This window comes from Oncorhynchus gorbuscha, linkage group LG11, assembly GCF_021184085.1.
Source record: "Oncorhynchus gorbuscha isolate QuinsamMale2020 ecotype Even-year linkage group LG11, OgorEven_v1.0, whole genome shotgun sequence".
NCBI lineage: Eukaryota > Metazoa > Chordata > Actinopteri > Salmoniformes > Salmonidae > Oncorhynchus > Oncorhynchus gorbuscha.
Genome location: NC_060183.1, coordinates 64627452 through 64639545, shown reverse-complemented (window position 1 = coordinate 64639545; position 12094 = coordinate 64627452). Strand labels below are relative to the sequence as shown.

The 12094-nt window shown below is 41.5% G+C and overlaps 1 protein-coding gene across 1 annotated transcript in view; it reads left to right on the top strand.

Moving 5' to 3' along the window:
• The first annotated feature begins 735 nt into the window (after positions 1–735).
• The window catches only part of LOC124049118 (septin-5-like), a 23615-nt gene continuing 12256 nt past the window's right edge, over positions 736–12094 (top strand). Inside the window, exons 1-7 of the mRNA XM_046370474.1 lie at positions 736–791; positions 1019–1032; positions 4563–4653; positions 4757–4843; positions 5082–5205; positions 7129–7263; positions 7361–7478. Coding sequence (XP_046226430.1) covers positions 749–791; positions 1019–1032; positions 4563–4653; positions 4757–4843; positions 5082–5205; positions 7129–7263; positions 7361–7478 — 612 coding nt within the window. The 5' untranslated portion in view covers positions 736–748. The remainder of the gene's footprint in view (positions 792–1018; positions 1033–4562; positions 4654–4756; positions 4844–5081; positions 5206–7128; positions 7264–7360; positions 7479–12094) is intronic.

The following is a 12094-nucleotide window of genomic DNA, read 5'->3' as shown; positions in this document are numbered from 1 at the left end:
AAATCTTGCTGCTGTGATGGCGCGCTGTGGAATTTCACCCAGTAGATATGGGAGTTCATCAACATCGGGTTTGTTTTTTAATTCTTTGTGTATCTGTGTAATCTGAGGGAAATATGTGTCTCTAATATGGTCATACATTTGTCAGGCAGTTTCTCTCTCTCAGCTCTTCCATTGTGATGATACAGCCCCATCTACTGTACTTGTCAGATAACGGCCAAAGCCCTTCAGAGATCTGCTGGTTTAGGAATGGTGTTAGACTACCACTCTGTGGCCATAACAACCAACTACAACTTGACACAGTTCTGAGAAATGTAATTCATTGAGGTCTCAAGTTGACAGAAACTAGGCTATTGTTTGTTTTGTACTCAACAATAATGTCAAATAAATGGAGTATTTTCCATGTATCTCTCACTTTAGGCCATAGTGGTAGAGATTGTTTGTTGTATAGTGCTCTTCTTGTGTTTATCTGTTACAATTATGAAAAATGAAGCACTCTCTTTTTGAGATTTTTGAGATTCCATGTTATTGTTTTTATTATGGCCTATTTGCCTATTTGTTTTCATTAAGCTATAAGTGTCTTGAAAATGCACAATAGTTTACAATTTTCCAATGCTATGACATTCATCTGTTTCTAATCAGGTCAAGTCTGTAATCTATTCAAACATAATTACTATTTTAGTGACTGCCCACACTGTAGCCCATTGTGAACGCGGGCGCGCGACCTTGTCCAGCTGTTTTTGCAACCAAGATGACGAGCAACACCAGGTACAAGAGCCGAGCACTTAGATCAGGTAGGCCTACGCGCACTACTCCAGCTGATCGCCAATCAGTTAATGGCACATTGATAACGATTTGTAACATATAATTATTAATAAAGATAACTGTGCTTTATCTATTTGCTATAACCTTTTCTTTTTTTCTCTCCGCTCACGCGCCCATCGCTATGACTCGGTTTCTCGTGCTGCCGTTGCCGCCTATGATGGAATATAACTCCAACGGATACCGTTTCCACTAACAGAGGATGGAAGAGAGGTAATCGTTTATAACTGCTCTATCGGCCCATGACTAGTCTGTCTGTGTGGCATGTGCATAGTAAATGCTACAAAGTGCGGTTCGAATTTAATTATCTATTCATAATCTAGTCATGTCCAAATTAGGCAATAATCGAAATGGTATTACCACATCTGAAATTAGATTGAATAAATTCAGAAAGAAAGGAATATTTCCTCCTATATGGCACCTTTGAAGCAATTACTACCCTATTATGAATGACCGCATTACGCCTGCATGGTGCGGCCTGTCCTTTGTATGATGTTTTATGTTTCATCGCAGCAGCGAGCGAGAGCTGCAGACAACTGCTGCACTAGAGAACATACAGACCATATCTGCTCCGTGAACCCAATTAGGTCAGGCACCATGTATTGTTCAATCTTTTCACACAAACACACGCACGCACGCACGCACACACACACACACACACACACACACGCACGCACGCACGCGCACGCACGCACGCACGCACACACACACACACAAAAAAAGAGCGTTTTATTGTGTCGTCTGTTTGATTACCAGGGGTGTGAGCCCAGAGGTGGTCTGCTCATTAATTCCAGCTGTGCACAGATCACAGAGACAGGTGATTTCTCTATGGGTCTCCACCAGGCTGCTGAGGGGAAGACGGCTCATAATAATGGCTGGAACAGAGTAAATGGAATGGCATAAAACACAAAGGAACCATGTATTTGATACAATTCCACTCCAGCCATTACCACAAGCCTGGACTCCCCAATGAAGGTGCCACCAACCTCCTGTGATCTCCACCTCGGTGGCTGTCTGCTTACATCCTGCTATCTGCTAAGGTGTTTACTGCTCATTTTACAGCTCTCTAGTCTAGGGTTGGCCAACCTCCAAGCTCCCAAAGAGAGCTGGGTGTGCAGGATTTATTCAATTCTTTAAACACCAAATTGGCCACTGTAATTTTGGATCCTCGTTAGCTGTCTCCATAGCAACCTCTGCTAATGTGATTGTCTTTCAGCACTGCCAGAGGAGATACAGTAGCATGAAATCAAAGAGACGGATGCGCTTTCTCTCTTCCAATCTCTCCCTCTCATCCCTATGTTCTCTCTCCCAATCTCTATCCACATTCTCTCTGTTCCCCCTCTCTACACCGCCTCTCTCTCCCCCTGGCCTAGCTCTCCTGCTGCTCCCATACTACTAGATGCTGACATCCTGTATAATATCATAGATGTTGCACTACACTGCAGTACCCAGTCACACTCCTCCACTCTCTCTCTCCATCTGCCCCTCTCTCTCTCTCTCTCTCTCTCTCTCTCTCTCTCTCTCTCTCTCTCTCTCTCTCTCTCTCTCTCTCCATCTGCCCCACTCTCTCTCTCCATCTGCCTCTCTCTCTCACTCTCTCGCTCTCTTTCTCACACTGTCTCTCTCTCTCTCTCTCTCTCTCTCTCTCTCTCTCTCTCTCTCTCTCTCTCGCTCTCTCTAATTCAATTCAAGTGGCTTTATTGGCATGGGAAACATATGTTAACATTGCCAAAGCAAGTGAGGTAGATAATATACAAAAGTGAAATAAACTGAAAATGAACAGTAAGCATTACACTCACAGAAGTTCCAACAAATAAAGACATTAAAATGTCTTATTATGTTTAAATACAGTGTTGTAACAATGTACAAATGGTTAAAGTACAAATGGGAAAATAAATATGTGTTGTATTAACAATGGTGTTTGTTCTTCACTGGTTCACCTTTTCTTGTGACAACAGGTCACAAATCTTGCTGCTGTGATGGCACACTGTGTTATTTCACCCAGTAGATATGGGAGTTTATCAAAATCGGGTTTGTTTTCAAATTCTTTGTGGATCTGTGTAATCTGAGGGAAAAATGTATTTCTAATATGGTCATACATTTGGCAGGAAGTTAGGAAGTGCAGCTCAGTTTCCTCCTCATTTTGTGGGCAGTGTGCACATAGCCTGTCTTCTCTTGAGAGCCAGGTCTGCCTACAGCGAACTTTCTCAATAGCAAGGCTATGCTCACTGAGTCTGGACATAGTCAAAGCTTTCCTTAAGTTTGGGTCAGTCACAGTGGGGAGGTATTCTACCACTGTGTACTCACTGTTTAGGGCCAAATAGCATTCTAGTTTTCTCATTTTTTTGGTTGATTCATTCCAATGTGTGAAGTAATTATAATTTTGTTTTCTCATGATTTGGTTGGGTCTAATTGTGTTGCTGTCCTGGGACTCTGTGGGGTGTGCTTGTGTTTGTGAACATAGCCCCAAGACCAGCTTGCTTAGGGGATTCTTCTCCAGGTTCATCTCTCTGCAGGTGATGGCTTTGTTATGGAAGGTTTGGGAATCGCTTCCTATTAGGTGGTTGTAGAATTTAACGTCTCTTTTCTGGATTTTGATCATTTGGCCTAATTCTGCCCTGCATTCTTTATTTGGTGTTCTACATCTCTCTCTCTCTCTCTCTCTCTCTCTCTCTCTCTCTCTCTCTCTCTCTCTCTCTCTCTCTCTCTCTCTCTCTCTCTCTCTCTCTCTCTCTCTCTCTCTCTGTCACCCCTCTCTTCTGCTGCATATCTCTGTGTTGTTGAATTCAGACAAGTCATTTCCTTTGATATTTCACATGAACCCTCTGCCACATGATGCAGGCCTTTATGTAACAAGGAGTCAAAGGTACAGATGGTGTCACAGAGCTTAATGTGTGCTCAGATGTGCGCAGTGACATGTGAAATGTTAACATGTAAGAAGCAGGACACTCGCAGGCACACACACACACACACACACACACACACACACACACACACACACACACACACACACACACACACACACACACACACACACACACACACACACACACACACACACACACACACACACACACACACACACACACACACACACACACACACACACACACACACACACAGCAAGAGCAGGTTGTGCAGAGCAGCATCACCTTAGGACATCCAGTATTTGTTCTGGAAGATTCCATAGTAGATGAGCTAATGAAACTGCTGGTTTGGCTGTATCAGGCTATATCTCCTACAGTCCTGACAACAGGAATCACTCTTTCAGCTCTCCTCATTCCTCCCTTCTTCATCCCTCCATCACTGCCCCTCACCCCAGTCACCCTCATCCTCTCATCCTCTCCTCCCCACCTCCTCTCATCTTCTCCTCCCTACCTCCTCTCCTACCCTTCTCCCCTCCCCTCCCCCTCTCCTGTCCTCTCCTCCTCTCCCAACTCTGTCCTCCAGCAGGATTTCAGTGTTAATAGGGCATTCCCAGAATTCCTCTCATGTTTTATTGAAGGAAAGCTGTGATGGGAGGCAGAGGGAGAGAGAGAGAGAGAGAGAGAGAGAGAGAGAGAGAGAGAGAGAGAGAGAGAGAGAGAGAGAGAGAGAGAGAGAGAGAGCATGCCCTCAGGACCTGTACTGTACTGTTGCAGCCCTTCACAGGCCTGGTGTGTGTGTGTGGTGGGTGGGTGTTTCAAGATTGACCTGCTTCTAATGCACATGTGTTTATATATGTGTGTGTGCGTTTCCTCCAGGAGAAGGAGTATGTGGGGTTTGCCACCCTCCCCAACCAGGTCCACAGGAAGTCAGTCAAGAAGGGGTTTGACTTCACCCTCATGGTGGCAGGCAAGAGATGCATAATCACACTCCCACAGTGTGTTGATTGATGCTTTTGACTGATGCTGACTGATGTATGTGTTGGGTATGTGGGTGTGTGTATGTGTTGTAGGAGAGTCTGGTCTGGGTAAATCTACTCTGGTCAACAGCCTTTTCCTCACAGACCTGCACAAGGACAGGAAACTCCTCAATGCCGAGGGTGAGTTCAGTTGTTGCTGTTCCTCTCAGAGTGTATCACACAGTATAGAACACATAGTGGATGTTGTCTTGGATCTCTGTCTCTGTATCTCTCTCTCTCTCTCTCTCTCTCTCTCTCTCTCTCTCTCTCTCTCTCTCTCTCTCTCTCTCTCTCTCTCTCTCTCTCTCTCTCTCTCTCTCTCTCTCTCTCTCTCTCTCTCTCTCTCTCTCTCTCTCTCTCTCTCTCTCCTTCATTCCAGAGCGTATCAGTCAGACAGTGGAGATCACTAAGCACACGGTGGACATAGAGGAAAAAGGAGTTAAACTGAAACTGACCATCGTAGATACACCAGGGTTTGGAGACGCAGTCAACAACACTGAGTGGTGAGTGTGTGTGTGTTCTGTGTGTGCATGTATGTGTGCGTGTTGTAGCTGGAGGTGTATCACGTACAATATGATCACATACAGTACCAGTCAAAAGTTTGGACACACCTACTCATTCAAGGATTTTTCTTTATTTTTACTATTTACTACATTGTGGAATAGTAGTGAAGACATCAAAACTATTAAATAACACATATGGAATCATGTAGTAACCAAAAAAATGCAAAACAAATTAAAATATATTTTAGATTTTAGATTCTTCAAAGTAGCCACCCTTTGCCTTGATTACAGCTTTACACACTCTTGGCACTCTCTCAACCAGCTTCACGAGGAATGCTTTTTCAACAGTCTTGAAGGAGTTCCCACATATGCTGAGCACTTGTTGGCTGCTTTTCCTTTACGTTGCGGTCCAACTCATCCCTAACCATCTCAATTGGGTGAGGTCGGGTGATTGTGGAGGCCAAGTCATCTGATGCAGCTCTCCATCACTCTCCTTCTTGGTCAAATAGCCCTTACACAGCTTGGAGGTGTGTTGGGTCATCTTCCTGCTGAAAAACAAATGATAGTTCAACTAAGCACAACCCAGATGAGATGACCTATCTTCAGAATGCTGTGGTAGCCATGCTGGTTAAGTGTGCCTTGAATTCTAAATAAATCACGACAGTGTCACCATCAAAGCACCCCCACACCATAACACCTCCTCCTCCATGCTTCACGGTGGGAATCACACATGCGGAGATCATACGTTCACCTACTCTGTGTCTCACAAAGACACGGCAGTTGGAACCAAAAATCTCAAATTTGGACCAGAGGACAGATTTCCACCAGTTTAATGTCCATTGCTCGTGTTTCTTGTCCCAAGCAAGTCTCTTCTTCTTATCGGTGTCATTTAGTAGTGGTTTCTTTGCAGCAATGTGACCATGAAGGCCTGATTCACTCAGTCTCCTCTGAATGGTTGATGTTGTGATGTGTCTGTTACTTGAACTCTGTGAAGCATTTATTTGGGCTGCAATTTCTGAGGCAGGTAACTCTAATGAACTTATCCTCTGCATCAGAGGTAACTCTGGGTCTTCCTTTCCTGTGGCGGTCCTCATGAGAGCCAGTTTCATCACAGCACATGATGGTTTTTGCAACTGCACTTGAAGAAATGTTCAAAGTTCTTGAAATGTTCCGAATTGATAGACCTTCATGTCTTAAAGTAATAATGGACTGTTTCTCTTTGCTTATTTGAGCTGTTTTTGCCATAATATGGACTTGGTCTTTTACCAAATAGGGCTATATTCTGTATGCCACCCCTACCTTGTCACAACACAACTGATTGGTTCAAACACATTAAGAAGGGAAGAAATTCCACAAATAAACGTTTAACAAGGCACACCTGTTTATTGAAATGCATTCCAGGTGACTACCTCATGAAGCTGGTTGAGAGAATGCCAAGAGTGTGCAAAGCTGTCATCAAGGCTAACCAAACACTAACTTTTACAAGTTGTATGCATTTAGTTTTCCATTTCACTTTTGCCCTGATTGTTTCAATGTTTGCTTTTTGTATATACAAGACTTTACAAATGCATTGACATTTGGCTACTTTGAAGAATCTCAAATATAAAATATATAATTTTGGTTACTACATAATTCCATATGTGTTATTTCATAGTTTTGATGTCTTCACTATTATTCTACAGTAGAATAATACATTCTACAATGTAGAAAATAGTAAAAGATAAAGAAATATCCTTGAATGAGAAGGTGTCTAAACTTTTGCCTGGTACTGTACATCGAGCAGTGTGTGTGTGTGTGTGTGTGTGTGTGTGTGTGTGTGTGTGTGTGTGTGTGTGTGTGTGTGTGTGTGTGTGTGTGTGTGTGTGTGTGTGTGTGTGTGTGTGTGTGTGTGTGTGTGTGTGTGTGTGTGTGTGTGTGTTCCAGTTGGAGGCCAATCACAGATTACATTGACCAGCAGTTTGAGCAGTACTTCAGAGATGAGAGTGGACTGAACAGGAAGAATATCCAGGACAACAGAGTCCACTGCTGCCTCTACTTCATACCCCCCTTTGGACACGGGTAACACTCACAAGACACGCACGCACGCACACACACACACACACACACACACACACACACACACACACACTAAGCCCTGGCGTGTATCTCTCTACAGGCTTCGTCCAGTAGATATAGAGTTTATGAAGGCACTGCAGGACAAGGTCAACGTGGTTCCTCTCATCTCTAAATCTGACTGCCTTACTCCCAACGAGATCAGGAAACTTAAAGACCGGGTGAGATAGATTACAATGACATGAATAAGCTGTGACTATGTACAAACTCTACTGACTGGTACTATGTACATACTGACTTCTACTGTGTACATACTGACTGGTATTGTGTATATAGTGACTGGTACTGTGTACATACCAGTGGTGTAAAGTACTTAAGTAAAAATACTTTCAAGTACTACTTAAGTTTTTTTGGGGGGGTATCTGTACTTTACTATTTATATTTTTGGCAACATTTACTTTTACTCCACTACATTCCTAAAGAAAATAATCTACTTTTTACTCCATACATTTTCCCTGACACCCAAAAGTACTCGTTACATTTTGACAGGAAAATGGTCCAATTCACACACTTATCAAGAGAACATCCCTGCTCATCACTACAGCCTCTGATCTGGCGGACTCACTAAACACAAATTATTAGCTTGTAAATTATGTCTAAGTGTTGGAATGTGTCCCTGGCTGACTGTCAATAAAAAAAAACAAGAAAATTGTGCCATCTGGTTTGGTTAATATAAGGAATTTGAAATTATTTATATTTTTACTTTTGATACTTAAGTACATTTTAGCAACTCCATTTACTTTTTATACTTAAGTAAATGTGAAACCAAATACTTTTAGACTTTTACTAAAGTAGTATTTTACTGGTTGACTTTCACTTTTACTTGAGTCATTTTCTATTAAGGTATCTTTACTTTTACTCAAGTATGACAATTGAGTACTTTTTCCACCACTGGTACATACTGACTGGTACAGTGTACATACTGACTGATACTGTGTACATACTGACTGGTACAGTGTACATACTGACTGGTACAGTGTACATACTGACTGGTACAGTGTACATACTGACTGGTACAGTGTACATACTGACTGGTACTGTGTACATACTGACTGGTACAGTGTACATACTGACTGGTACAGTGTACATACTGACTGGTACAGTGTACATACTGACTGATACTGTGTACATACTGACTGGTACAGTGTACATACTGACTGGTACTGTGTACATACTGACTGGTACTCTGTACATACTGACTGATACTGTGTACATACTGACTGGTTCTGTGTACATACTGACTGGTACTGTGTACATACTGACTGATACTGTGTACATACTGACTGATACTGTGTACATACTGACTGGTACTGTGTATATACTGACTGGTACTCTGTACATACTGACTGATATTGTGTACATACTGACTGGTACTGTGTACATACTGACTGATACTGTGTACACACTGACTGATACTGTGTACATACTGACTGATACTCTGTACATACTGACTGGTTCTGTGTACATACTGACTGATACTGTGTACATACTGACTGATACTGTGTACATACTGACTGGTAGTCTGTACATACTGACTGGTAGTCTGTACATACTGACTGGTACTGTGTACATACTGACTGATACTGTGTGCATACTGACTGGTACTGTGTAGATACTAACTGGTACTGTGTACATACTGACTGATACTGTGTACATACTGACTGGTACTCTGTACATACTGACTGGTACTCTGTACATACTGACTGGTACTGTGTACATACTGACTGGTACTGTGTACATACTGACTGGTACTCTGTACATACTGACTGGTACTGTGTACATACTGACTGGTACAGTGTACATACTGACTGATACTGTGTACATACTGACTGGTACTGTGTATATACTGACTGGTACTCTGTACATACTGACTGATACTCTGTACATACTGACTGGTTCTGTGTACATACTGACTGATACTGTGTACATACTGACTGATACTGTGTACATACTGACTGGTAGTCTGTACATACTGACTGGTACTGTGTACATACTGACTGATACTGTGTACATACTGACTGATACTGTGTACATACTGACTGGTAGTCTGTACATACTGACTGGTACTGTGTACATACTGACTGATACTGTGTACATACTGACTGATACGGTGTACATACTGACTGATACTGTGTACATACTGACTGGTAGTCTGTACATACTGACTGGTACTGTGTACATACTGACTGGTAGTCTGTACATACTGACTGGTACTGTGTACATACTGACTGATACTGTGTACATACTGACTGGTACTCTGTACATACTGACTGTGATAGTATTGTGTATGTTCCAGATTCTGCTCCTCATGATCTCTCTCCCCAGGTTTGTGAAGAGATTGATCATCTTGAGATAAAGATGTGACTAGAGCTGTGGCGTTTATTACATTTTGTCAGCCAGTGATTGATACAAAACCTTATTAAAACATATAGGCCTATGGGCTAGACTAAATGAGTTGTGATACAAACCTTAAAACAGTTGTTTTGCTAAATGAGGTTGTGTTAAAACAAAGGCCTTGGGAATAACTGCCTGTGTCACAGTAATTGAGCGTTAATTAACATAAATACAATTAGCATTTCCTGGCTTCCACACAGCCTACAAGCCACTGATGCTGACCTCTAGAACATCTACAAAATAACTTTCAAAAGCAATGAGGCTGATGCAACAGATCAGAACGTTTAGCTTAAAATGTTGATAAACTATAAGGCTATTTCTTCACATTATAAGCGCAGCAATACACACACGGCAGTAGACTATAAGCACAAACGTTACAAAATGCAATTAATTAGCAGGAAAACACCAGTCTCAAAAGTAACCACAATTGCGATTATTCATGTAATGCTTTATTATAAAGGTGCATTTTTATGGTGAAAATGATCTTCCCCAAACTTGAAACTCACCCGCTGCTTCTGTCTGTCAGTTAGACTCTACACCCCTTGGAAAGAGGATTCATGTGCTTAAACGTGAAGAAGTTATTTGGACACTTTAGTTGTGATTACAAACCTTATTAAAACATATAGGCCTATGGGCTAGACTAAATGAGGTGTGATACAAACCTTATTAAAACATATAGGCCTATGGGCTAGACTAAATGAGGTGTGGTACAAACCTTATTAAAACATATAGGCCTATGGGCTAGACTAAATGAGTTGTGATACAAACCTTATTAAAACATATAGGCCTTTGGGCTAGACTAAATGAGGTGTGATACAAACCTTATTAAAACATATAGGCCTATGGGCTAGACTAAATGAGGTGTGATACAAACCTTATTAAAACATATAGGCCTATGGGCTAGACTAAATGAGGTGTGGTACAAACCTTATTAAAACATATAGGCCTATGGGCTAGACTAAATGAGTTGTGATACAAACCTTATTAAAACATATAGGCCTTTGGGCTAGACTAAATGAGGTGTGATACAAACCTTATTAAAACATATAGGCCTATGGGCTAGACTAAATGAGGTGTGATACAAACCTTATTAAAACATATAGGCCTATGGGCTAGACTAAATGAGGTGTGATACAAACCTTATTAAAACATATAGGCCTATGGGCTAGACTAAATGAGGTGTGATTACAAACCTTATTAAAACATAAATAGGCCTATGGGCTAGACTAAATGAGGTGTGGTACAAACCTTATTAAAACATATAGGCCTATGGGCTAGACTAAATGAGTTGTGATACAAACCTTATTAAAACATATAGGCCTTTGGGCTAGACTAAATGAGGTGTGATACAAACCTTATTAAAACATATAGGCCTATGGGCTAGACTAAATGAGGTGTGATACAAACCTTATTAAAACATATAGGCCTTTGGGCTAGACTAAATGAGGTGTGATACAAACCTTATTAAAACATATAGGCCTATGGGCTAGACTAAATGAGGTGTGGTACAAACCTTATTAAACCATATAGGCCTATGGGCTAGACTAAATGAGGTGTGATACAAACCTTATTAAAACATATAGGCCTATGGGCTAGACTAAATGAGGTGTGATACAAACCTTATTAAAACATATAGGCCTATGGGCTAGACTAAATGAGGTGTGCGACTATGATTAGAAAAAGTTGGGAAAAAAGGCATGTGCTGTTCCTTGCCTTACTGCACAAGCTGGGAATCAAGTGATAATATATCATTCACAAGTGACAGGATAATATTGTCACCCATCAGACTATTCTTGATTTAATCTTGTCTTTACATATACTAAATAATAATATGTTTGAAATGTGTTTTGATTTAGAATGGACCATTAACATGCACCTGTATGGAAACAGGGGCAGGGGAAAGAATACATGTCATCTATGCACTTAAATAGCGAATGGACCACGCTTTTCCTCGTGGTTTAATTTCATGCCAGCCAGGTAGGTTGTAAAGAGAAGCAATGTGCTTAACAGTAGGGAAGTGGAGAAATAAATATAGTAGGCCTAGCCTATAGAAAGCAGATGGGATCTTCAAAACTCTGTTTTCTCTCTCAATTGCGTAGCCTATAGAAATGTTGCGCAACATGAGCTCATGGGCTCTCATGAAGTGTTTGATTACATTTTCAATTACATTTTCGTTGATGTCAGAGTGATTAGAGAGACAATAGAGTGCTGATTACCAGGCTGTTAGCAGGTTTGGTAGGCTACTAATGACCGGCAACAGTATCAGAGCTTGGAGATGCCTAGTTACCTTGGTTAAACGGTCACTTGTAATTTGACTGCAGTCATGACTCGTGACCGCTGGTGTGGCGGTAATACAGCCACCGTATCAGCCCTAGATGTAACT